The 24,061-nt window shown below is 46.5% G+C and overlaps 11 protein-coding genes across 13 annotated transcripts in view; 3 read left to right on the top strand and 8 right to left on the bottom strand.

Annotated features, from left to right (window-relative positions):
• LOC122611489 (hormone receptor 4) overlaps positions 1 to 24,061 on the top strand; it is a 69,834-nt gene that overhangs the window by 23,028 nt on the left and 22,745 nt on the right. The window lies entirely within an intron of this gene.
• LOC122611480 lies at positions 8,159 to 9,167 on the top strand. The gene has a single exon (XM_043784605.1). The coding sequence runs from the start codon at positions 8,264 to 8,266 to the stop codon at positions 9,143 to 9,145; it is 882 nt and encodes a 293-aa protein (XP_043640540.1). The 5' UTR covers positions 8,159 to 8,263; the 3' UTR covers positions 9,146 to 9,167.
• LOC122611478 (protein P200) lies at positions 9,159 to 10,828 on the bottom strand. The gene has a single exon (XM_043784603.1). It carries the CDS (start codon positions 10,680 to 10,682, stop codon positions 9,219 to 9,221), a length of 1,464 nt encoding a protein of 487 aa, XP_043640538.1. The 5' UTR covers positions 10,683 to 10,828; the 3' UTR covers positions 9,159 to 9,218.
• LOC122611481 lies at positions 10,962 to 11,919 on the bottom strand. Its single transcript, XM_043784607.1, has one exon. The coding sequence runs from the start codon at positions 11,851 to 11,853 to the stop codon at positions 10,978 to 10,980; it is 876 nt and encodes a 291-aa protein (XP_043640542.1). The 5' UTR covers positions 11,854 to 11,919; the 3' UTR covers positions 10,962 to 10,977.
• On the bottom strand, positions 12,103 to 12,942 carry LOC122611486. The gene has a single exon (XM_043784613.1). It carries the CDS (start codon positions 12,782 to 12,784, stop codon positions 12,260 to 12,262), a length of 525 nt encoding a protein of 174 aa, XP_043640548.1. The 5' UTR covers positions 12,785 to 12,942; the 3' UTR covers positions 12,103 to 12,259.
• Positions 13,048 to 14,307, bottom strand: LOC122611482. Its single transcript, XM_043784608.1, has one exon. The coding sequence runs from the start codon at positions 14,087 to 14,089 to the stop codon at positions 13,235 to 13,237; it is 855 nt and encodes a 284-aa protein (XP_043640543.1). The 5' UTR covers positions 14,090 to 14,307; the 3' UTR covers positions 13,048 to 13,234.
• LOC122611483 lies at positions 14,333 to 15,213 on the bottom strand. 2 transcript variants are annotated; one of them, XM_043784610.1, is made up of 2 exons: positions 14,957 to 15,213; positions 14,759 to 14,898 (listed from the first exon to the last, which is right to left on the bottom strand). In XM_043784610.1, the coding sequence occupies exons 1-2, from the start codon at positions 15,121 to 15,123 to the stop codon at positions 14,847 to 14,849; spliced, it is 219 nt and encodes a 72-aa protein (XP_043640545.1). In that variant the 5' UTR covers positions 15,124 to 15,213; the 3' UTR covers positions 14,759 to 14,846. The 2 variants fall into 2 exon arrangements, with proteins under 2 accessions (XP_043640544.1, XP_043640545.1); XM_043784609.1 differs by having other exon boundaries at positions 14,333 to 15,192.
• Positions 15,418 to 17,901, bottom strand: LOC122611484. The gene is made up of 2 exons (XM_043784611.1): positions 17,763 to 17,901; positions 15,418 to 16,272 (listed from the first exon to the last, which is right to left on the bottom strand). Exon 2 carries the CDS (start codon positions 16,255 to 16,257, stop codon positions 15,487 to 15,489), a length of 771 nt encoding a protein of 256 aa, XP_043640546.1. The 5' UTR covers positions 16,258 to 16,272; positions 17,763 to 17,901; the 3' UTR covers positions 15,418 to 15,486.
• Positions 17,510 to 18,367, bottom strand: LOC122611488. Of its 2 annotated transcripts, XM_043784615.1 has the most exons (2): positions 18,185 to 18,367; positions 17,510 to 18,121 (listed from the first exon to the last, which is right to left on the bottom strand). In XM_043784615.1, the coding sequence occupies exons 1-2, from the start codon at positions 18,242 to 18,244 to the stop codon at positions 17,771 to 17,773; spliced, it is 411 nt and encodes a 136-aa protein (XP_043640550.1). In that variant the 5' UTR covers positions 18,245 to 18,367; the 3' UTR covers positions 17,510 to 17,770. The 2 variants fall into 2 exon arrangements, with proteins under 2 accessions (XP_043640550.1, XP_043640549.1); XM_043784614.1 differs by having other exon boundaries at positions 17,771 to 18,359.
• On the bottom strand, positions 18,619 to 20,270 carry LOC122611479. The gene has a single exon (XM_043784604.1). It carries the CDS (start codon positions 20,177 to 20,179, stop codon positions 19,262 to 19,264), a length of 918 nt encoding a protein of 305 aa, XP_043640539.1. The 5' UTR covers positions 20,180 to 20,270; the 3' UTR covers positions 18,619 to 19,261.
• LOC122611485 lies at positions 21,200 to 22,302 on the top strand. Its single transcript, XM_043784612.1, has one exon. It carries the CDS (start codon positions 21,393 to 21,395, stop codon positions 22,131 to 22,133), a length of 741 nt encoding a protein of 246 aa, XP_043640547.1. The 5' UTR covers positions 21,200 to 21,392; the 3' UTR covers positions 22,134 to 22,302.

The raw sequence follows: 24,061 nt of genomic DNA, 5'->3' as shown, positions 1-24,061 counted from the left end.
TTAGATTCGAGGCACAGCATGCACGGAAAATCTAGGAAAATACCCGTAAATACTCTAACCGAACCGGACTTGAGTTGTCCGGAGATATATTACAGCTAATTACGAGGCCTGGCCTGATCTAAGCGGACCCACTGACTACGCAGCTGTACCCAGGTTTTCATTTTCCATTTTCCATTTTTTTGGGGCCAAGGCGGCAGCTCTTGAGAGCCGACTGTGGGCTATAGCCAACCCGCTGGGTGACTCATGGACGTCTAATGAGCCGCCTTTGGCCGCCTTTGGCCTTTGGTCGCCAGCTGGCGAAAGTCGAGCACGGATGTGGCCCTAGTGCGAGTGCGGCTAATTATAAGCTGGTCACAAAGCGCACTCCTTGTGGCCAAGAGGAGCATGTTGCGCATGCGCAATGAACCGCGCGTTCTATGAGTTGCACATCCATGTTCAGACGTGCGTGCCAAGCGGATTTGATTTGCCTTCTCGTGGGTGTTTTCCTCGCTCCCTGGCCGCGGTTCTGTCGCGATGATTATGATGACCATGATGATGAGGAGCGGCCAACCGGTTTCTGCATTTTGCCTCAAATGTTGCAAATACTCGGCGGGATTATCCGGACCTGGATACTCAGCCGGCGGAGAGCAGGCAGCAGGCAGGAGGCGAAAACCTGGCCTGGTTCTTGCTCCAATGTTCTTGGCCCTGGTTAGCGTACGCCCAGCTGTGTTGCATGTAAATCGTTTGTAATTAGTTGAAAGTCTTGACGCGTAAATGCAACACAGCAAACGGGCAGGGAACAAAATATTAAAGAGGAGCAGGCAATAATTGCTTATTAAATGAATGTTCTGTGCAAAAATGTTTATGACTAACCACGTGAGCGCTAAATTGACTGCAAATGAGCCAAAGATGATGGCCCATTGTCGGCACCAAAACAGGAGGGCCGGGTGTGGGGCTTAAATGGTGGATGCATTGATAAATGGCCGTGTCTCGGCTTTAAGCGGTTATAGTATTTTAGATTCGCGGCATATAAACTTTTCACACATTATACCCCTCCTTTGAGGGGCCTCATAAAGTTCCCTACTCCATTATGGCTTGCACTGCCGAATTCTTGGGTCTCTTGGCCAAGACAGCGCAACCCAAATTCCTTTGCAGACCGTTTTTGTTCGCTCGTCTTTCGTTGAAATTAATTCAAAATTAATTGCAAATAAATTACCAAGCAATTTGTGTGTCGAGCTGGTTGTTTGCGGCTTTCGTCTCTGCGCCAGCTGCATGCAACATTGAAATTGTCAGAGAGTTTGAGTATAAATTAATTATATTGCCAGCAAGTTCAACTTATGCACGTCCACGTAATGCCAATAATCATCAGGCGACTTCGAGCCAATGTAATAAGTATCTGGCAAGTTGATTTTCACGTTGTCCGGCTCTAAGTACCCCGGCGCTTTGCCTCAATTCATTTAACTCATTTACGCAAAACCGAGGGAAAAAACAAAGCATACAGCAAATGGCAAATGGCAAATTGCAAATTGCCTCAGTCTTAATTATGGTGGTATTAAAAAATTATTAACAATGTGACTGACGTCTTGCCGACAACAACATGAACGACTTACGTCTTCTGCTGTTGTGGTGGCTTACAATATCATAAATAATAAGGTAATTTCTATTGCGTGATAATGGACTTGATTGGTACTCGGGTTAAATATTAACATGGATCTCTTAAGAACTATTACATTATTAAAATCTGACTTCATTAGGTTCGGTAAATTATTTTTATTAATGCCTCTTCTCTAAATGAAAATGAATCTAAATCTCATAAAAAGCAATGCCCTTTATCGCCATAAATCTCTTGGTGATTCACTTCTGTATCTAGCATATGAACCCGTTAGCATATGAATCACAGTCCATCCCCTCCTTTGACTTCCATTTTGTGGTAACCTTTCCTTAGTCATATGCCAGATGGCTCCGAAAATTGTTCCAAATCTCGATTGACCCCACATCTGCCCTTAGCAATCGATGGGATCCGTCCGAATGGCTGGCAGCTAGGAAAAGGGATCGGAACGTTAATAATTAGCGAAACGCGATTTGGGCCAGTTGGCCGCCATGGGAGAAAATATTAAAACCATGCCCACTGGCCATGTGAACGGATGGCTGCAGTGCGGGCTGAAACCGAGCTGGACCAGGAGTTCGGCATTAAAATAAATTTAATATAGCCGCCGCGGTGGAAGCCGGTTGGTCCAAAGCTGAGCCTGAACTTGGCTGTACTTGTATGTGTCTCATAATTTGCGGGGCAACTGCGACTGCGAGGGGATTGCATCGAGCCCGAACTCGAACTCGAACTCGAAACTGAAACTGAGATACTCCACTCTGCCGCAAGCTGGCTTCAATTAAGCCTGTGTGTGTGTGTGTGTCTGTGTGAGTGTAATAGTTAAAGCCAAAAATAGCATTTAAACTCATTAATTTAACGCGTGATTATGACCATGTTTGTAAGAGTACAACTTCGACTCGGACTTGCAGTTCGTGGCTTCGACTGCCTGCTAGATGTGGAGTCGAGTCCGCAGTATGAAAAACGTTGCCAAAAGGCATAATATTTGTTGCTTGTGTTATTGTTGCCGCTCGCTGTTATTGTGCCTGTTGGTTTTGGCATTTATTTTGCGCTTCTTTTGTGGCCAAAACGCTCGAAAAGTTGACTAGGTCCCCGAGAGAGGAACGAGTCTCGCTTTTTGACTGTCGAATTGGTCGGATCGTTTCGCATCGCATTGTTGATATTTTATGCATCAGCGGGACAATTTCAGATGCACAGCGAGAAAATATTTTCTTTAGAATAATTTATATTAAAAGTTTATGCAATATTATTAGTAGTCAGGTTTATAATCTTTCATGGAGTTCTCGCCGTCAAATATTTAATGGGTTTTTTTTAATGGAAAAACCATTGCATAAACTAGCTAATTAAGGTTTCATCTAACACAAAAATAATTATATCATTTATTAACCGGTTACTTTTCTAAGTGGTATATAGTGAGATGTATTGATTATTGTCAATTTAATATTTGTAACATCTTTAAATTATAAATTAATTTCTTGTGTTCAAATAAATTTTTCTCCCTGCATTTGTTTGAATGCGTCACAAACTAAATGCACATTCGCTCTGGCCTAATGAAAAACCCACAAGACGAGCTGGTAAACCGAAAACATAAAAAAGATGCCACAATTGCGATAATTTTTCTATTTGTTAGCATTGCGTTTCGGCCCCAAAAGAAATTGGCCATGAGCAGACATACCTTTATGGTTTCGCCGAGCGGGAGAGCATTAATTTTTTTATGTGCTCATTGTGGGGCCAAGTCCAAGTGCAAGACCAAGTCCAAGTCCAAGTCGGAGACCAGGTCCGAAACCCAGACCCAGACGCAGACGCAGCCCCAGTCGAAGTCATAGTCGAACTCTTACCGGGTTGTTTATTTAGCCCAGCCATGCAAAGGAGGACGGCAGTGGAAGGAGGAGCCAGTCTCCTCCACTTGATAATTGCAATGAAATTGCATTCTACTTCCATTTAGCCAAAGGCGCTAATTCGTTTATTATGAGCTCGGCTAATGGGGGAGGGGGAGGAGGGCGGCTGAGATGCACTCCGCAGATGGCATAGAAAATTTCCAAGAAAAATGCATAATTTTCTACTCTTTGCATTGGGTGTGGCATAGATAATAAAAATAGAAATAACAATGGCAAGAACGAGTTTTGTGGCCGATTTTGTTTGTTTAATGAGTGCGCCAGGTGGGTGAGTACTGGATACCTCAAGGAAAACGGAAAGAGGAACACTTGGCGACTTGGGACTTGGGACTTGGCCATTTACGGCAAACGGAAAACATTCCTTTTAGTAAACCACTGACTCTACTGAGTAATTAGTCCACTCAATAATTGCAGCTAATATGCATGTGGACAAACAAGTGAGATGGTGAAAAGGACTTTTCAGAACTTTGTTGGTATCGTTAGTCTTCCCTGTTGGTGCTTTATTATTGGCACTGCCAATTAAGTGAAATTTATGTGCTTCAATAAATTATAAGAGGAGCAGCTGACATATGCGACATAGTCGGAAAAAACAGTGGGCGTGGCCATGCCCGCCCCTTTGAGGAGCACAAGCGAAAAACATTGACGCAAAACTTTCGGTCAAAAAAGGACAACGCAAATGTGGTTCCGCTGGTGAGCGCGACACATGTCGCTAAGGTAAAATAGTTATTAGTAAATATATTCCGCACTTTATTTGCATACCCGGCACCCCCGCCAATGCGCACATTCCGGGCCACATTACACATACGCCGGGTTGTCCGCCGAACAAGCTCGTCGGAGCTAAGGGTAACTAATGAAACAATTGACGTGCTGGGGGGGCACCGAAAGCCAATGCCAAAGCCAAAGCCAAAGCAAAAGCCAGACCCAGGGCCGGTTGATACCGGACCCGAACAGTAGTTGACTGCAATAATTATTCAAGCGCCGAGCACGACAGGTGCAGGAGCAACATCCATCGACAGGACGAGATCCACAGGAGCAACAGCGACAGGAGCGACGGAACAGGAACAGCAGTCGCGCTGCATAGACGGCTATTATGCGCCCAACTTAACCTGTTTTAGTAATTAATTTGGGTATTGTATGCCTTAATTACTTTAGAAGGAGACTGTCCAAACAGGAGTCTGATGGCAGCAAATTGAGGAAATATTTTGGTGATTGGCCAAAGCTATTGACCCCTTTTCTCAACCGGAAGGGCTGTATGTAAGATGCATTATTAAAGTGGATGAATAAAGCAATAGTTTATATATTGTATGTAATGTAATATGGGATATTTTCCTAAGACGAGTGTCAGTGATGAATGATTTAGCATAGCCATATGTGATTTTGATTGATTTTATATTATAACATTTAAAGTTCCCAAAGTTATCCTCCGTAATATTATTCCATTCCATGCCATCGATTAGACACCCCCGACATTATCTCACGTATTCCGGCTAATTACCGACTCCTGCCGGAGTCCTGCCACTCTCAACCTGGCTTCTGTCTTCGGGGGCGGTCGAAACATATTTCAAAGTCCGGCTAAATACACTTTAATTATGATTTTGCGTTAATAACTATGACCTAAGCTAACGGCGGCTACAAAACGAGTTGCAAGTGGATGTCGTGCCGATGTTGCGCGATGTTGCAGCCCGTAGTTGTGGTCCGTAATGGCCTACGATACCCAGCGGAGTCGTCGAATGGCTTAAATTAATAATTACGCGAAAGGCAGAAGGCATAAAGGCAAAAGGCGCAGGCCACGACCAAAGTGGCGACTTGCAGGCGTCCTGGCTGTTTGCATGCAAGTGAAAATAATTAATGCACTTAATGTGTAATTATTTCAATTAAGCGATGCCTTCCTCGTCCCGAACGCGATCCTGTTTCCATAAGTTGGGTGGGGCCGGGAGGCATTAGGGTCGGCCTAATTGGCATTTCGCTCGGCGATCGCAGATAGTCTCCCAATGGGCAAAAGTATCAATCTGCGGATCAGAGAAACCCGTTCTCGCCTCAAGCTAACTTAATTATGCTAATGTCGCGCGAGCGGCTGTCCAGTAAATTTCCGTGAATTTATATCGACGGCAATTGGCTATGGTCCAATATAGCTAAGCACTTAACCCAGTCGCTAATTGTCGCCGGGTGTTAACAAACTGATTACCAGCGTTTCCCAATCATAAGCTGCTGTTCGCTTTGCATGACTTACGCTCCCCACCTGCGAAATTGGCAGCATAATTTGGCGCATGTCATGTTAGTTGTGGCTAATGCTGCGTGTATTTCCCCTGCTTTTTTCTTTCTTAATGTGCTTTACGAATATTTTTTGTTGGTCCCCTGCAATTATACTGCGATTAGAAAGTTTTCGTCCGCCCGGTGGCTTATTGATATACGAATGCCGTCTAGTATTTCAGTATATGTGGATTAAGGCGGACTTTGCAAGCGGGCTAATGGCACATTTATTTATTATGGCCATTTGAACGAATTACGCTCGCGTGCTCCGTGCTCCGTGCTCCGTGCCACCAACTTCCTCTCCGGCTTCCTTGCATTCTCTCGTCGGAGCACTTGGGCACACCAGGCGAGCAGAAGGTTCCATTCGGCTGAATGTCTCCCAGCTCCCTGCTCCCGGGGCCCAGCTCCCAGCTCCTAGCCAAGTATCTCAGCTTTCTCCGCCAGTTCTAGGAACCCCACGCACTCTTGAGCCAAGAAAACACCGACTGAGAGCATGGCTTTTGAACATTCCAGAGAAAATACTTTGGGTGTTGGCGAGTAAAAGCAGTTAAGTGTCATTCAGGCCAGGAATCTTGTGTGTGGGTATACAGATGGAACTTTTTATGAAAAATGCTGAAAGCATACGATACCTTAATAGCAAACAAATTCTACAATTGAGATTCGTGGTGATACGATAATATTTTGTGATGATATTTTTCTATTATATGAAATATAAGATATAAGAAATAGATTTTCGCAATTTCATTTTCTGGTGTGACTTCTTATTTGTCTTAGCTAGCAAACAGGAGTATTCCTTATTTAGTTTGTTGATTTTCATCTGTTAGATACAGAAGTAGAAGAGCTTCCTTAAATCTTAATAATATAATTAGTTGCAGCAGCACACACAGCGACAACAATCTCCTGGCAAATAATATTTTCCCTACTCTCCTTAATGCGCACAATTTGATTATGCCATGTCCAGCAGCTATTTTAGATTTGATTTTTCTGCACGTTTCTCAGTTTTCGCAGCGTGATGTTTTTGTTCACAAGCAAACCCCTTTTCGCTCGTTGAGTATTTTTCATATTTTAATTTAAATTAGAGGGCAACACCCACTAAGCCACTCACTGGATGACGATGACTGCGATGATGATGATGATGGCGATGGCGATGGCGATGACGCCGGCAACTACAGACTGTGGAAAGCTGGTCGTAGCTCAGTCAGACACCCGCTCCAAGCTTAACGCGCTGATGTATGCTAATGAGCCGGCATTGTAGCCGGATCCGTCTGCTTCCCTTGCTCCTGCCCCCATCTCTGCCTCCCGATCCTTCTCCGGACCTAACTCGATTGCCGGGGGAGGAGCTGCAGCCGGAGAGCTTCCATAAATATGCATAATGCAATTAACAGCCAAATGTAATTGCAAGCCAGAACAAGGAGGAAAAAATAGAAAAAGGAAAATAAAGACAGACTGGCATTAGCAGCTGACAAACCACCCGCATGGCAGTCACTGTCCCGTCACATCACATCCCGTCACATCACATCACATCACATCACTGCTCTTGGTGAAGCATGACAGTCGCTCTGCTCCTTCGGCTTTGCATATGCCCGACTTTTCCGATTTCCCGATTTCCCGCTTTTCCGACTTTCCCGGCCTGGCCAACCTGTTCGCTCGCACACTTAATTAGGCTATTAAACAATTGCAGAACGCATGCTTGCTAGGCCTGTCTCCAACCAGTTTGCAACTCTCAGTTCCGCCTCCGTCCAATCCGATCCGATCCCAGCCGAATAGCTTCGAATCTGCAGCGAATCTGCAGCGAATCTGTGCCAAATTTCGCATAGGCACTGCCTATGCCAATTTAAGGCCAAATCGAAAAACCGACAAAACTGAATAACCGTTGCGTGCCTAGGCCCAGTCAGCGTCTTTGGTTTTCGCCTGTGCCTGCATCTGTGCACTTGAACAAATTTCATAATAGTATATTTACGTTACAATGTATTCCCCTATTTCCAACTGTGTATCACAATAATCTGAAATGAATGCATATACAAATAGTGTAAACATAAGCTGACTTTATCTAAAGGACGAAGCATTACATCTGCAATAAATGATGTCTCTATTGTATTTCTCTCAGTGTGGCTTGCCTTTTCCTCCGTCTATCTGCGCGTATGGCCAACTTCGCTGGATTTACTTGACTTGGCCTGGCTGATTGGGCGCGCGTTGTTTTGCATTTCCAGGCCAGAAACGGCGGCTGCGTAATAAAATGCATTTTAATTTGGCTAAATGTTCAATTAAATTTAAACATGCGCAGTCCGCTGTTTGCAATTTTGTGTTGCCTGTCGCCGTTGCGTTGAGGTTGAGTTGCAGGCGAAGTGAATGTGTGCGACAGGACCCTCTTCTGGTTTTCTCCAATTTTCGACCAACTTTTTTTCGTCCAGCAGGCCTTGATCAATATTTCGGGTACCAAGCGAAAAATTTCAAATTAGCGATTCATGAATCGGCGTTTCGGCTTGCAACAAAAAAATTGTCAAAATTCCATTCTCATTAAAAGAAGTTTTGGCTAATGTTTTGGTCCTCTTTATTAAGGGGCTTCAGCTCACGTCAGAGCGGCTCCTCAAGTAAGCCCCCAAAGCCTCCAAAGCCTCCAAATCCACCGAAGCCTCCATCGTCTGCATCTCCATCAAAGCATCCTCCGGGCAAAGCGGAGTGCAAGATCCGGACGCACTGCATCCCGGCCGCCTTCTGCGCCGAAGCGGATAAGTTCAAGTCGATGTGGGATCCGCCGAAGAACCTGCCTCCGCCGTATCCCTTCGTGGTCAGCCGATCCAATGAGTTGTGCTGCGGCCCCAACTGCACCAAGCCACTGCCCTCGTTCGACGAGCTGTATTACCGACCCTCCTGCAAGAATGGCCCCTACCAGCGCCACTGGGTGGAGTGCCCCAAGTTCATGATCCGCAAGAAGATAATCTGCGCCTACGACAAGCTGGAGGCCCTGAGCCCCGCCCGTCGGGTGGCCAAGCGGCGAGAGCGGACAACGCCAGGCCCCGCAGCCACAGGACCCTGTCCCCATTTCGCTCCTTTGGCGCGATGCGTGCCAGGACGTCGTCCGCCCAGATGCCACGGGGCCAAGACGCCCTCCTGCTGCCGTAGGCTGTGTGCCCCGATGCCCTGTTGGTCGGATTGCAAGCAACCTAAGCTGGCCAAGCGACCATTTCGGCCTCGCGAGTGCGAGTGCCGGTTCCCTCTGAGCCTCTGCGAAGCGGAGCGGGGTCGCCAGTGGGTCAAAATTCATGGGGAGAACCATGTTTGCCCCAGTGCCATCAGAAAAGCCAAGAAGGCGAGAAAAGCCATGCTCAAGCAAAATAAAAAGAATAAAAGTAAGGATAAGCACAATAAAGGTAGGGGTAAGAAAGACGAGTGCCAGGATAAAAATAAAAAGAAATAAGCTTTAAATGTTATACGCTTGTTTATTATTTATTTTAAGTAATTATTTATTTTCGGTTATTTGTGCTCCTATATCACTCTGTTTCGGCCTCCAGAATGGTTGCTTTGTACTTGTTTTGGCCAGACTCCAGATCCTCTAAAGCTTGCGTCAGAGCCATGCGCATAAGTAGGCGGGACTCGCACTCTGTCAGCTGGGCAGAAACTTTGTACCCCTCGCTATCTAAATGGACACCAGTGGCGGATTGGGGTTCCTCGATCAAGGGCTGCTCTTCAATCGACTCGGTGCATAGGCTTCTAGGCATACTAGTGGGCTTCTGGGCAGGAATTTCGATGGTCCTAAAGGGCCTGTAGGTGTGTATGGTCTCCTTCGGCTGAATATCCTGTTTGTCATCAGTCTGGGGGGCATTCTGATTAGTCTTTGAAGGACTGGACTCTTGAGTATCGCTAGCAGATACAATTCGCTCGATTTCGTGAGATTCCGTTGTCAGCTCTTCCCCGATGTCCTCATTCGAAATCAAAGACTCCGTAACTACTAAACCAGATTGATCACACGTTTCATCGAATAACTCAGTATCCAAGGACTGAATTGCTTCCGTCTTATGATCCGACATGGGTTGATGGGAGATATCACTGGGTAGTTCGGAATCCAAAGACGGATTCGCATTGGCGCTATGATCCCAGTTCTCTTCACAACCCAATCGAGATGGTTCAGACAACGCACAGCTTAGCTCTGACAAGACCTCCGTAGACTGATTGGAAATCACCTCATCATCTGCAACAGCTAGCCCAGATTGATCGGGCGTAGCACTGTTTAACTCTGAGTCCAAAGACGGATTTGATATCTCCTCATTATCCAAACTCTCACTTATATTGGGTTGGTTGAGTGTAAAGGAAGCCATTTCCGGCTCAGAGTTAACCATTCCCATTGTGTTTTCAGCTTCTCCCAAAGTATTCAAAATAAGTGAAATCTGACTAAGCTCTTGCATCATGAAGTCCACATTCTCTCGAACGGATGTGAGAGAAGTTTTCTCGAAGGTGGTAAAAGGTTCTTGGGAGTCCTGATTCTGGGTAAGCTGTTCCCGCAGGAAACGCGTTCTTGCGAATTGTAATTCTTCTTGAATTCCTGATTGGTGGTCATCTTCAGCGAAATGCAACTGATCATCCTCGTATTCATTGATCGCCTGTCGGTATGGATCCTCCACCTCACTAGGGCCTGGTAGTCCTGCCAATTGCTCCACGTCAAGTTCGTCATTTTTCCAGCCCCAAGATGCGGTAATATCGTCATTGCTGTCTTCCTTGATCTCTTCAACATGGTGCACGTTTTCTTCCTTCGCCTCCGGCCACACAAACAGGTGACCTGTGTGATCGCCCTGCGTTTCCTTTTTAAACTTCTTCACATTATTTTCCGATAGCTCCGATACGGGTGGGTTAATGGTGGAATCAGAACTGTCGGACAATAGTCGCCAAAGATTTCTGTGAACATTACTGAAGCGGATGATTCTACGCGACATCCCGCACAGCACGGAGAGGCGAGGCATATTTTAATTTTGAACGAGGCCAAGAAATTTGAGTTTTGAACAGGGTTTCGAATGCCAATTAAATCACATATCAGGTGTACCTCAACTGACAGATTTTCAGTGAAAGACCTGGGTTGCTAGGATGGAGTTGGCCATTATCACCAGAAACAATAACCATAAAGATAAGGTTATTGTTTCTGGTGAAAGGCTTGTGGCTCAGGACTTTGGTCTCTGTGGGGATCTCTGTAACATAAGGTGTTTCAGAAATCCCAGCGGAGACCACAGTTACTGTAACCATCGGTTAGGGTCTTCATCCTCACGATCCCCTGCGAAAACAGGGCCACATGCTAATGTTGTGGACTTCCATGTGTTGTCCCCGTCGAATCTGCTCGCATGTAGACGCCTTTTTCAGGCACTCGCACTCTGGTGGCCGCGTTGGGATAACAGCGGGATCCTCCTGAACGCATTCGGAGTAACTGGGAAACGGGCACTTTATCTTCTCGCAACCGGAGGGCCCAGGGAACGCCTTGCAGTCGGGCGGTATTCGAGCGGTTCGACAACACGGCATACGGATGCGCACGCAACCCTTGTACTTTTCGTTCAGGCACTTATAGCGCTTCCTTTCGTGTTCCTGGAGACAAGAGGATCGCGGGCAGATGGGCAGATCCCGTCGCATGACCTCCGGCGGAATGGCGTCGCACCAGCAACACACTCGCTTCGGCACCATTTTCGGACAGCACTCCCACCAGGTGCGCTGGAACTCCCGGCACTTGTCCGACGGAGTGTAGTACAGAACGTCAAAGCGCGTATCCTCACATTTCGGGCAGCACTCCTCCGGGTAGTGCCACATAGCTTCCGGCCGCTCGATGCCTTTCTCCTTGTAGCTCTTCCACATGGAGACGGACTTGGTCTTCCTGTTCGACTTAGCGCACGGATTCGTCGCAATGCTGGTACTTACGCAACATGGGTATCGCGGATGGGTGCAGTCCTCCTCGCTGCAAGGACGAACTGGTGGATCCGTGGGACTGCATGGGCGCCTCTTTACCACTTTGCAGTCGGGAACCTCACTCTCGGGACACGAGTCCTTCCCCATCCTCGCCATTAAAGCGGTAATGTGAATAGCTCGACTAGTATCCTCCAGAGCTATAAGGCTGGGCATCAGCACAATTCTCCTGGCCAAAGATTTCAGCATGGCTGTTGAACTTAAATTTGAGTTCCTTCTCGAAGAGGAAGTGTTGCCGAAACGAATGAAAAGGTATGAGGTTGAGAGTTAAAATTGGGGTCATATAGGGTTGTCACATAACATTTTCGTTCAATGAATCTAATGAAAAATGTGTGCTTCTTATCTACATTAACCTTATTTAAACTTCTAAAAACAATATAAAGTATCAATCCCCGGACTTCAGTCCGTATTTAAACCATTGATTAAATAGACCATTAATTAACACATTACATCTTTAATACGTCAAATTGTGGAGAATCTTGAACCCATGTTGCCAATCGCAAGTGCAACCCAATCACAACGCTTAAGTTTACGTGAAGTTATTGGTGTGCGTATGAGTTTGGCATCAGGATCGAAGACTATCCATTTTGTTCGGCTAATAGCAGGCGCGATACAGTTTTTGGCGGTCGAAGGTATGAGGATGTGCAAACGTATTTTTCGGTAGACTTGGACACTTCGGAGCCTGAAATAGGCTGACAAATGGGGCTGAGTACCGTCCACTTTCCGGATGCTTCCAATCCTCCATGCCTCTCGATTTGTTGGGGAAGAAGGCATGATTTCTAGGGAAGTTCAAGCGTCGTGGTTCGGTCTTTGGCAGCAGGCGGTCCTTGGCCTTGGCACAAATTTCATCCATGGCCTCCCGCTGGAATCTCTGTCCGATGCTCGTGATGGTGCCTATAGGCTGCCACTTGTTGGTGAGCATCGGTTTGGGATGGTCCTGGCCAGCAGTGTTTTTTGGTTTCAGGAAGGCGGTAGTGGCTTCGCTTCTTGGCAAAGGACTTGTGACATTATCGACGCAGTGGGACTGATTCCGCCCCACGGGAGGCTGAGCACGGGAGTAGCGGACGAGGAGCTTGGTCAGGCGCTCGGCACACATCGTGGCCAATACAGAGGTACCCATCTCAGATCCTCACCAGTTCTCGCTGGCTTCTTCTGCTGCTTAGTTTCCCTGAATGCTTCGGTTTGCGTGAGAGTTGTGTGGGATAGTATCTAAATGGAAACGTTCGATTTGGAAGCCTGTTGCTTGATTAAAAAATGGGTCACTCCGAAATGATCGATTCATTTTATGGATGACTGCAATAGCGTGGGTGGCCTTGATGTCGAACAAGGAAAATCCGAATTTTTTATCAAGGTACATAAGCAAAGGTTCCAAAATGCATTAAATGAATTTTAGCTATATGCTTTATTAAGACTCATAATTTTAAACTTAAATGTTTTATGCCACATTATTATTGGGAAGTTTCCATGGTTGTTGTTAGAATCGAAGACCTGACTTCTAAAGCAAAGTAATAGAAACCCCACTTTGCATCTATTACATCGTTTTAAAAGGCAGTCCCTCACTTCCATTTTTTCATATTTCTGTAATCTGGCGTCTCATTTTTTCCCTAAGACCTATACATTTGGGGATTTTCTCCAAGCAAAGGCACTCTCTTTTCCGGAGCGCCCTTTTCCACCTTCCCATTTCTGAGAAAGAGGGATATGGAGCTCGTAATTTGGTGCATTTTGAGGGCTTTCTGCCTCTGGTGCAGCGCGGATTGCAGCGAGCCAGCTTGCAACAGGGGTGAAAGAATTTCGGGCACTTGGTCATTGGATCCCGCTCCAAGTCTCCATCCTCGCAGAGGAGCCTTCGAGCCTTATAGTTGATTCCGCAAGTGCCTGGGCAGGGCGGCCTGATTCGGTACAGAATCTCTGGAGGTTCGATGGCGTCTAGGCAGCAGACCTTCTTCAGGCGTCGCTTAACGGGTGGACACTCCACCCAGGTGCGTTGGTAGCAGCGCCACTTGTTGGATGGATGGTAGTACATCGCATCGAAGCGGGGCAGCATTTCCTTGCAGAACGGCTGGTCGTCCGTCAGGCAAGGTGGCTCCCACATCGAGCGAAATGGCTTTTCCTCCGGCTTGGGGGCTTTGGGTCGCCTCATTTTTGCGCATGGATTTTTGGCCGCCGATCGCAGGATGCAGCACTTCCTCTCCTTCTCCTGGTCGTGTTCCTGCTGCAATAACTTCTCGTGCGGCAGTTCGAGAGCCAGCACCTTCCTGGCCCCCACGCATCTGCCGCTTGGAACATGGTGGCACAAAGGGTCGGCCGGCTGGCAGGGTGGATCCGCGTGGTAGGTCACTTTGCTGGCGAAGCTCCGGAAACCTTGCGTTTTAGTGGCAAGGCTCCTGAAACCTTGCCTGCAAAAGACCCAGAGTGCTGACTGCATCCTTTAAATTTTGGAGAATTTCGGTTTGGCCTCCTGAATTTTCAAAAGCTGTCGAGCTTGTGAGTAGCTAGGCCGGGAAAACTAGGTCATCTTTTTAAAAAACAGATTTTTTAGAATATCCATGGGGGGTAGTAAAGATGGTTGCAAAGTCGCGCCTTTGGCCAAATGATAGTGGATAGATAGTGGAGATTCCTGGCACCAGTTTTTAGGAATTTTCATCGGCGTCCGAACCAATTCCTGCACTTGGAGATCTCTCAGAACGGAAATCTCATTCTGGATCTTAAGGGAGAATAGCCTATAAACGGTTTGGTGCAGTGCCTGCGCGTTTTGTTACACTTATTATACGTGTTCCACATTTCACACAAGCTCCCGCCCCGGCAGGCACACTCGGAGCCACAGAATCGTGGTATCAGATGGCGGCAGGCCTCCGAAAAACTGGGAATTGGCGTACACTTTTTGCAGCAGTCGGATGGTCTCCGGGGTTTGCTGCAGTTGGGCGGTCGTCGACTCACTTTACAACAGGGAGCCTTGACAGACTTGCAAAAGATACTCATCTGGAAGAGGTGCTTATCAATGGCCGAAAGTGGTGGTTCCTGCGGGGGGCGGATGCGGCGATTCATGGGCAGGGATATCTCCGGATCAGGACAGCAGGAGTCCTTTGGACGTAGCCAGAGAAGCGGACACTCAGACCACGTGCGCTGGAACTTGCGGCGCTTATCGGACGGCTTGTAAAGGTCAGTGTCGTGGCGGATCAGCTTTAGCAAGCAGTCGGGATCAGTCTTGCCCCGATTATAGATCTCCTGCAGATACTGGGGATACTCGTTTACCATAAAATATGGTTTTTCGTAACACTTGTTGGGCTCGTACTTGACCGGACAGAACCATTTTCCACCCTTGCAGGCCGTGACATCCTTGTCGCGCATCTTGCAGCATTCCCCAGAGCTGGCGTCATAGTTGCCCCAGTTGTACCAGCGACTCGTGATGGGAAACCTTGGAATCTGTGCTCGGCGCAGGCGCAGCTTCGAGGTGATCATGGTGCCTGGCTTTTTGAATATCAAATTTAGAGAGGCGTTTGCCGAAAAGGTGCGGCTCGAAATTTTAACTGAGGCAGCGAATATCTGACGTGCTAGCCAAAGGACTCTGTGTTCAGAACGTTTGAACGATTTCTATGCATTGGGCGTAAAATACCTTTTTGAAGAGACCAGTAATATAGATTCAGTCAAGCTAAGCAGAGCATTACTAAACCATTACTGATTACGAGCTTTAGCCCAAGGCGCGCCATCAGTGGAGTCATGTATACCCAATATGAAACCCGTTTTAGTCCCAAATAATGTATATCCTATTGTTTATTCGAATCTTATGGTTGGCAATTGGTAACTGTAGGGCGACCTAGGCATCTAAGACTTCTTCATGCGGTAGTAGTTCCAAACCACGCACATGGGCGGCTGGTTGATGCAGAAGCACTGGGTGGGAGGAACATCGGGAAGCGGATACGTTTGGCACTCCGAAAAGCTGGGGTACTTGGTCCTGAGACGAATGACATTGGATTGAGGGCGCCCAGGCCGGCAGCCAGTCTTGGAGGCCTGCTTACAGAAGGGCATCTTGAACCTGGGGCAGGAGCTCTTCGCTGGCTTCGGGCGGCAAAGCCCCAGCCCAAGGCTCTCGTTGCCATCGGGGCAAACCTTTGAAGTCTGGAGCGGCGGAGTTCGCAGGGGCCGTCGAAAGAAGTTGGGCGGACGGCACTGGCAGACGGCCTTTCTTTTGCGCTCTTTCAGCTCGCACTCGCACCAGGTGCGCTGGTACTTGCGATTCAGCTTGTCGGTGGGCTTGTAGAAGATGAGGTCCGACGGCGGATAGGCCGTCGCACAGGGATCAGCCAGGCACCTTTTACGGGTGTCAATGAAGGGCGGGACATTGAACTCGGGGTCGGAACGACACTTGTACTCACTGCGCCGCATCGACATCCAACAGATGTCCTTGAGCGGCACCTTGGTGTTGTCCACGGGCTCCTTCTTCTTCAGATCCTTTCGCATAGCGGCCATCCTGGGCACACCATTTTCATACGGATCGAACATAGACTCCATGCCGCGCATCTGATTGGTGCTTGGCGTCAATCCGCTCCTTATACAAGCTGGAGCTCGGGAAAGCGTCTTCTTAGCCAGCATCATTGTGTTCCAATTAGGCTGGAATCAAAGTGGAGTATTAATGAAGTTGCAAATATGCCGTACACACTGCAAAAATTTTGTCCTGATTTAAAATATAAAAAAAAACTGGGAGTCACTGCGAAATTTTCATCATGAGCGTTGTAACGGAATGTGATCTTCTACAAATTGTCGAGATTTGAAGCATGTAACTCGGGTAGCTGAGGTTTTTATACCCGCTACTCGTAGAGTAAACGGGTATACTAGACTCGCTGAAAAGTATATAACAGGTAACAGGTTTTCGACCATACAAAGTATATATTTATTCTTTATCATGATCAATAGCCGAGTCAACGCCCGCAAACCGCCAAAATCTTCATAGTTATACCCGTTACTCGTAGAGTAAAAGGGTATACTAGATTCGTTGAAAAGTATGTAACAGGCAGAAGGAAGCGTTTCCGACCATATAAAGTATATATATTCTTGATCTGGATCAATAGCCGAGTCGATCTGGCCATGTCCGTCTGTCCGTCCGTCTGTCCGTCCGTCTGTCTGTCCGTATGAACGTCGAGATCTCAGGAACTACAAAAGGTAGAAAGTTGAGATTAAGCATACTGACTCCTGAGACATAGACGCAGCGCAAGTTTGTCGATTCATGTTGCCACGCCCACTCTAACGACCACAAACCGCCCAAAGCTGCTACGCCCACACTTTTGAAAAATGTTTTGATATTTTTTCATTTTTGTATTAGTCTTCTAAATTTCTATCGATTTGCCAAAAAGCTTTTTGCCACGCCCACTCTAGCGCCCACAAACCGCCAAAAATTGTCAGTGCTGAAGACTCCTTCGACTTTCACTAGCTGAGTAACGGGTATCAGATAGTCGGGGAACTCGACTATAGCGTTCTCTCTTGTTTTCAATTTTATTTATTTTTCAAATTTCTATCGATATGCCAAAAATAATATTGAACTTTCTCGTTTGCTCTCCCACTAGCTATGTAACGGGTATCTGATAGTCGACTATAGCGCTCTTGTATATACATATATCTTGTATACTGTATACTGAATATCTCATGTACGCGAAGAAAAGATATATCGTGTATTTATGTCCACTCCATGCAACTAATATGCACAAATTTAATTGAATGGCTAAATAAGTGCAAACTGGAGTTAATTAGGATTAGTATGGCAATGTTTTTTCTAAGAAAATATTTGGCGGCATGCCTTAAAACATAAGTCAAGAAAAACTATACAATCTTACAAACTATTAGCTGGAAACTATTATAATTGGAAATTTAATTTATTTTCGTTTCTCCTGTTGTACAAGACAGAAAATCCTATTCGGCCTTAAAACAAAACAAGAAAGAAGGCTGTAGTGGAGTTTCTCGACTATCAGATTCCCATTACTCATTAAAGAATATAATATCTGATATAGAATATATAGATATATGGTCGGAAACGCTTAAATATTTTTCAGAGAATCTAGTATACCCTTTAACTCTACGAGTAGCCGGTATGACGACTTGACTTTTACTTGGAATTTTAGATCGGTTGGTATCCATCAAACGCCTTTCGATCCGCGGCAGCTTCTAGGTGACGCCTTTTGTTTTTGCTTTGTGTGGAGATAAACTCGGATATGAATTGGTTGGCAGGAATGGCGATCCTCTGGAGGCGCCTTGTGGGGTCGATAGTTCTCCGAAGTTCTCGGAAGGGTGGTCGCTCCTCCTGAGAGTGAGAGTTCTTCACTTCCTCATGGCTTGTCGCCTCTTCGATGACAGCTTCCCGCCAGGTGGCCTGATATTTCCGCTCCGTCCAACGACCTGGGCTGTATTTCGTGTCATCCATGCGCTTCTCAGGCTCCGACTCAGGCTCCGGCTCCATCTGTAGTCCCGGCTTGAAGCTCAGTTTGTAGTGAATACCATCTAAACGTAGCTGCTTCATTCCGCGACGCTTTACCAGGTTTCCAAATCCGAAGGCCACTATCCTGCAGCTTAACAAAGCACTTGACGAATTCATTGTGTTTCAACGCTAAATTTTGATGTATTTAATTTTTATATAACCTATACGTTTTCAAAGCGGAAAATAAATATATACAATTTTGTAGACCAGACAGGACAGATTGTTATGTCTAAAAGCCAAGAATAAAAATGCAGTAATGGAAAAAACAAGATGGTAAATTAAAATTCAGGGCTTACTAGACAAGTATATAAAAAGTGTGTCTGTAACTTAATCATATGTACATCCAAATAATAAAATGGTTGGGATAAGAAGTTTACCGCTTGCAAATTGAACACCTCAGTACATAAATGCTGTTCTATCAGCTGTTTAAATACCGAACAGATTCGAGTACGCTAACCCATTGCCCATCCAATTAATTAAAAAAGCATAGATTAATACTTTATATATTCCTGTATTCGTTCAACGTCGGTCAGTTTGACATGGATTGAAGCTAGGCTTTAACGTAGGCGCCCAGGTTAACTGCTAAGGTTCTACATGGACAAAACACCTAGGCTCCCAGTGCCACCAACGGTTTTTTTTGAGTATTGAGCGCTCAGTCTTGTGGTGTGAAAATGGGGGAGGGCTGTAAGCAGAAGACATCCCCGGATCTCCGATCTCGGAATTGGCGAGGATCAGCACTTGTCAAAGTCCCAGCAGTCGCACTCCTTGGAAGGTTTAGGATCACTCGGCTTCCGTTTGCATTCTGAGTAGCTCGGGAATGGTGTTGGGACCTTGGAGCAGTTCTTACGTTTTGCGGAGCGCTTGCAGCTGGGCTCGGGCTTGCCTTTACCCCTCGAGTTGGAGTTGGAGGCGCCGCCCTTGGAGCCGGCACAACTGGCCAAACGGACGGCGAGTGGCATTAGGTTTTTTCCGCAGCGTTTCAACAGCATTTTGAATTTGGAAAGTGTGGACAGAGGGGGTGTTTAGATAATGGAATGGCTATTTCGGAAAACTGTAATTTGGATGGGATTACCGAGTTGGAAGTGATAGGAATGTGGTCAGATGTCGACTGACTGACTGGGCTTTCGCCGCCGCCTACATTTCGCCGCACTTAAGGACCGCCCCCTTGCCCCGGGCGATCCTTCGCCTCAGCTCAGCCCACATCTCGCAGACCATGGGAACTTTCAGGCATAGGCACTCTGTCGGTGGTGCCTTGGTGAGCTCTTCCCGCTTGCATTCTGAGAAGCTGGGATACGGCGCCGGGCGCTTGGTGCAGTCGGTGGGTCGGCGTTCTCGGTGGCAACTGGGCGGAATGCGGGCGGGCTTGCAGCAGGGTAGCGTCCAGCGCGGACAGGGTGAGGAGTCCTCTGGCTTCGTGCACTCCATGGGATTGAGCATGGGCATGGAGGGACGGGCTGTGGCCACCACCGTCTTTCTCTGGCGGCGGCAGGGCTTCGGACGCGGGCGCTTCGAGTGGATGCACACCTTCTTGGGCTTGATCACCATCCGGGGGCACTCGTTCCAAGTCACCTGGTACTGGCGGGCTTCTTTGTCCGAGATGCGGTAGTGCTGGATGTCGTACCGCACTGGCATATCGCACTTCGGCTCGTACTCGCAGTCGGGTATGTACCACATGGACCTCATTCTGGCCGACAGCTTCGGCTTGTTGGACTTCTTCTTGGGCTCCTCCTTCTTCTTGCGCTTACCGCCCTTGGCTGCATCGCAGATGGTGCCCTTGAACCGAGCAGGACCACAGCCCTTGGAGGTCGATGATTCCTGCCCGCAATCCTTTGGCAGGCCGCAATCGTCGGCGGACGACTGACTGCTGTAGTTGCGGCGCCCCAGGTGCTGCCGGAGCACACTGGAGCCAGCGCAGTCGGCCGATGGCTGGATGTGGCTTAGGTTTTTGGACCAATCGGCCTTAAATACGGAACAGGCATTCACCAAGGACTCGAGACACGGCATGCTCCGATCCACGAGGGAACGACACTTCTGACGCAACATTCGCAACATATTTAACTTTTTAACCAAATTTTGTTTTACAAAGCCGAAAAAAAGTCGAGAATATGTTTTGTTAGGCTAAGGACTGAGTGTAGACTAACTACAAGCCGGCATCCTAAACTCCGAGTTGCCATTCAAAGCCTACTTTATAAGACATTTTGAACACAGATTCTAAAATACCTCTAGACTATTTGAGCTGTACCCGTTGAAAAGTATGCAACAGGTTCCAAGCAGCGTTTCCAACTTTTAATAATGCTCCTTTTAAAGTGTAAGGTCCCGCAAAGTATAAGGTCCATATCCCTAAAAAAAAACTCTCCCTTAAATATGTTGCAAAAGCGTAAATGGATTTTGCTTTAGTTATCAATTAATCTAGACGCCAACCATACACTAAGAAGTTATAAATAATTATAAATAATTATAAATAATTATAAATAATTATAAAAATAAATAAAAAAAATAAAATAATTATAAATAATTATAAATAATTATAAATAATTATAAATAATTATAAATAAATAATTATAAATAATTATAAATAATTATAAATAATTATAAATAATAATTATAATCTAAACTAAAGATATATTTTATATATCTTTGAAAATGAATGGTGAAATCGATCTTGTTCTGCTTATTTGTGGCAATTTATACCTGTTACTCGTTGGGTATACTTAATTCGATGGACAGTACTTAACAGGGAGAAGTAGGCGTTTCCAACTCTATATATATTCCTAATCGGGATCATTGGGCGAGTAGATCTGGTCGGGAACCTTAAAAGGTAAAAGACTTAGATTGAGCAACCAGATTCCAAAGACGTAGACGCAGCTCAAGATTGATTCAAAAGAATGCCCCGCACACTCTAGCTTCCACTAACGACCCTAAACTTATCGCGCCCTCAATTTTAAAAAAATGTTTTGAAATTTGTTTGAGTATACTTTACTTGGCCGACAGTTATTCTATATCTATATAACTATTTTTTTAAGCAGGAGGCCTTGAAATTCACTTCGATGCGACGTAGCCATGTCGGTTAAGTTTGTAGGCCAGTTCCTCTCGGCCTCTTCCAAAATTCACATCGGCTCCGTTGAGCTGATTGTGTATTCGGTTTAAAATTTGTAGTTTGGTCATTTTTCGGTGCCGAGGGATTTCCATTTTTGTTTCGGAATTGCTGTATTTGCCGACCCCTTTCTCTTCCCGCTAGAAAATTGAATCCAGCCTTTAGCCAGCCATGTCTATGTGGCGCAGTATAGGAACGAAAACCCGAAGTGGAGTAGTACCCAGCTTTGCGAGCGTGGTCTGTCACCGCGCCTTCGCAAAGGACCACAATCCATCTCCCAAGTGCAGCAACGATTCTGGAAAGGGCTGCGGGAATTTCACCGCTTGTGGCGACCCCCGGTACGCGAAGAAACCAGCGCCTAAGAAGGAAGACAGCTTCCAGTTCCACCATTTGGTAAAGTCGCCGCCGGAGTGCTGCATCGATCCCTGTGCGGAACGGTTCCCTCCGTACGACCAATGCTACTACAAGATCTCAGACAAGGCCACGCGCAAGTACCAAGTCACCTGGGTAGAGTGTCCGCCCATCCAGATTAAGCCCAAGAAGATCTGCTGCTATGAGGCGGGAGCTCGGCCGCCGATCCCGCGGCGCAAGCGCAAGGCTTTTGTGGTCTCCGCCGACTGCCCCACGAATGTCGAATGTCCCACGGAAGAGGGACTCTGCCCTAGAATCAAAATGCCCGGCTGCAAGGCCGTAGACAATGTCTCCTGCCACGTCGTTAGACGAAAGACTGACTGCGTGAAGGTCAAGGCCCCCTATCCTTCGTTCTCGGAGTGCACCCACCCACCGCTTCGCAAGCCTCGGGCCATCGAATGCAACTGCCTAGACGTTCCCAGCTCCTGCGACCTCATTCGTGAGCTGAAGCGGCTTGAGGGAAATCCACGGAAGCCAAACTGCGGGAGCAGCAGGGGTTAATTCCATAGTGCTGTTCGAATCCTAATCCCAGCGCTCAGTATCTTGTTCCGTTGACCTAAATATTCCAAAACCGATCCAGTAAAAGTAACTTTTCTACCGTGCGTAAAATTCCGACTAGAAATAAACCGAGATATTATTTTTAAATTTCAATAAAATATTTAGAACGCAATCTTTTGGGGGAAGCAATTTAAGGCTTTGTAATTCCTCTGTTTTTAATTAGGATTGAATTTATACTGCAGAATCTGGTTGCATAAGATTGTTATGCCCTTTTAGTTTGCCTGCCACTGGAAGATATTTCTTTGTCTCATTTCGTTTTTGAAAACCTGGCCATGTAAATCGAAAACATTTGCCCGACTGCGGATGAGTATGCAAAGTGTTTCGGAGAGGGGATGCAGGGCTGGCGGACAACTGCGTGCCATATTAAAGTCGCTTATAGCAAATTACCAATTCAGATATATACGGGTACACACAAATCAGTTATACCCGGCGTCCATCAGCATATTCCCCTGGCTTTTGCTTTTTGGACGTCTCTCCCTTTTCGTATTTCCTTCAACTTTGAATGCATGCAGCCCGTCACATTTATTCGAGTTCGAGTTTGATGTACGAGCCGAAATGCATGTGCATAATCAAAAGGGGAGCGGAAGGAGCCTTCTCCCGAAGACAATCGAAATGAGACAAGGCCCGGCTCCTCAGCTCCACAGCTCCACAGCTCCACAACTACGCAGCTCCGAAGACCTCGAATCTTCTACAGCTGCAGACATAATTGATGGATCGCTGACTGGCGACAGAAATGTTCTGGCTGGATCTGGATCTGGATCCGAATCCGAAAAGGGGATTCGTGTTGTGCGCCTACCTCCGCCTAAATAATGATGTCGCATTATTTATGCCGCATCTGATTTGCATAGGCAGGCGAAGAACCCGGGATGGTTGATGGGGGGATGTGTGGCAGCGCTTGCGTTGCTCCCGGGGCAATGTGTGCGCTTTCTTTAATAAATGTTTAATTTATAATTGATTTTCCCCCCACCCACCGGCCCAGTGATACGCCTTGGCTCGAAAGACCTCAAAAGTTTCTGAACCGCAAAAGGATTTGCCCGCGCACGAAAACACTTAATTAATTCGCATAGACAGACAGTCGGACGGAAGGACAGACGCGCAGACGGGCAGACGGGCAGACATACGGACGGATGTGGTGGGGCGGCATCCTGCCCACCCATCTGGTCAGGCGACTACACCCTCGCACACACACACACACACATGGAGAAATAATTAGAAATTAGAATGGAGAATAGAGAATGGAGAATGCTTGCCAGCCAAGTTGACGATACCAACGCCCCACAAATGCCCGCCCACACACTGAGCCGACGCCCCAACTTGTGCACCCACCTCCAACCGCCACAAGCTCTGCAACTACACGACCTCCGACCCCCACGAAGCATATTTAAAATGTAGCCAAGTCGAGTATGATTTAAGCCATATACTTGGACCCTTTTAGCAGACCAAAGCCCAAGACAGCAGCAACCCGATTCGAAAATGCTGTTGTCCTGTTTGTCGCTGAAGCAGTTTCGATTTACTTGTTGTGGCTGAAGATGGGACTGTAATTCAAAACTATCGATGGCCGTATATTACAATATTTCATTGAGTGAAAAAAATTTTAAAAGATTACAACTAAATTAGGTATTGGTAACTGCATTAAGATATATTAGTATTGTAAGTTTTTTATATTTTGAATTTTTTATATTTTTAGCGACATTAGCTTTACTTTAGTCTTTTCTCCACAGTTGGTTCAAAAATATGCGAGCCGTCTTAATCTGCCCTTACAGAACTATTATATTCAAGCAGCTGCCTAATCGCTAGAAAATTAATCCTCTTTCGATTTTAGCCAATCACCAAAATTAGCATTTTCGATAAGGGAATTTTCTCATCGCTAC

The sequence above is a fragment of the Drosophila teissieri genome, chromosome 2L, assembly GCF_016746235.2.
Source record: "Drosophila teissieri strain GT53w chromosome 2L, Prin_Dtei_1.1, whole genome shotgun sequence".
Lineage (NCBI taxonomy): Eukaryota > Metazoa > Arthropoda > Insecta > Diptera > Drosophilidae > Drosophila > Drosophila teissieri.
Note: the sequence above shows the minus strand (reverse complement) of the source record. Positions and strands in the feature narration are given on the sequence as shown.

Excerpts from the sequence above, each read along its gene's own strand:
- LOC122611480 (XM_043784605.1), top strand. The coding sequence starts at position 8,264 with ATGTTTTGGTCCTCTTTATTAAGGGGCTTCAGCTCACGTCAGAGCGGC.
- LOC122611478 (XM_043784603.1), bottom strand. The coding sequence starts at position 10,682 with ATGCCTCGCCTCTCCGTGCTGTGCGGGATGTCGCGTAGAATCATCCGC.
- LOC122611481 (XM_043784607.1), bottom strand. The coding sequence starts at position 11,853 with ATGCTGAAATCTTTGGCCAGGAGAATTGTGCTGATGCCCAGCCTTATA.
- LOC122611486 (XM_043784613.1), bottom strand. The coding sequence starts at position 12,784 with ATGGGTACCTCTGTATTGGCCACGATGTGTGCCGAGCGCCTGACCAAG.
- LOC122611482 (XM_043784608.1), bottom strand. The coding sequence starts at position 14,089 with ATGCAGTCAGCACTCTGGGTCTTTTGCAGGCAAGGTTTCAGGAGCCTT.
- LOC122611483 (XM_043784609.1), bottom strand. The coding sequence starts at position 15,123 with ATGATCACCTCGAAGCTGCGCCTGCGCCGAGCACAGATTCCAAGGTTT.
- LOC122611484 (XM_043784611.1), bottom strand. The coding sequence starts at position 16,257 with ATGATGCTGGCTAAGAAGACGCTTTCCCGAGCTCCAGCTTGTATAAGG.
- LOC122611488 (XM_043784614.1), bottom strand. The coding sequence starts at position 18,244 with ATGAATTCGTCAAGTGCTTTGTTAAGCTGCAGGATAGTGGCCTTCGGA.
- LOC122611479 (XM_043784604.1), bottom strand. The coding sequence starts at position 20,179 with ATGTTGCGAATGTTGCGTCAGAAGTGTCGTTCCCTCGTGGATCGGAGC.
- LOC122611485 (XM_043784612.1), top strand. The coding sequence starts at position 21,393 with ATGTCTATGTGGCGCAGTATAGGAACGAAAACCCGAAGTGGAGTAGTA.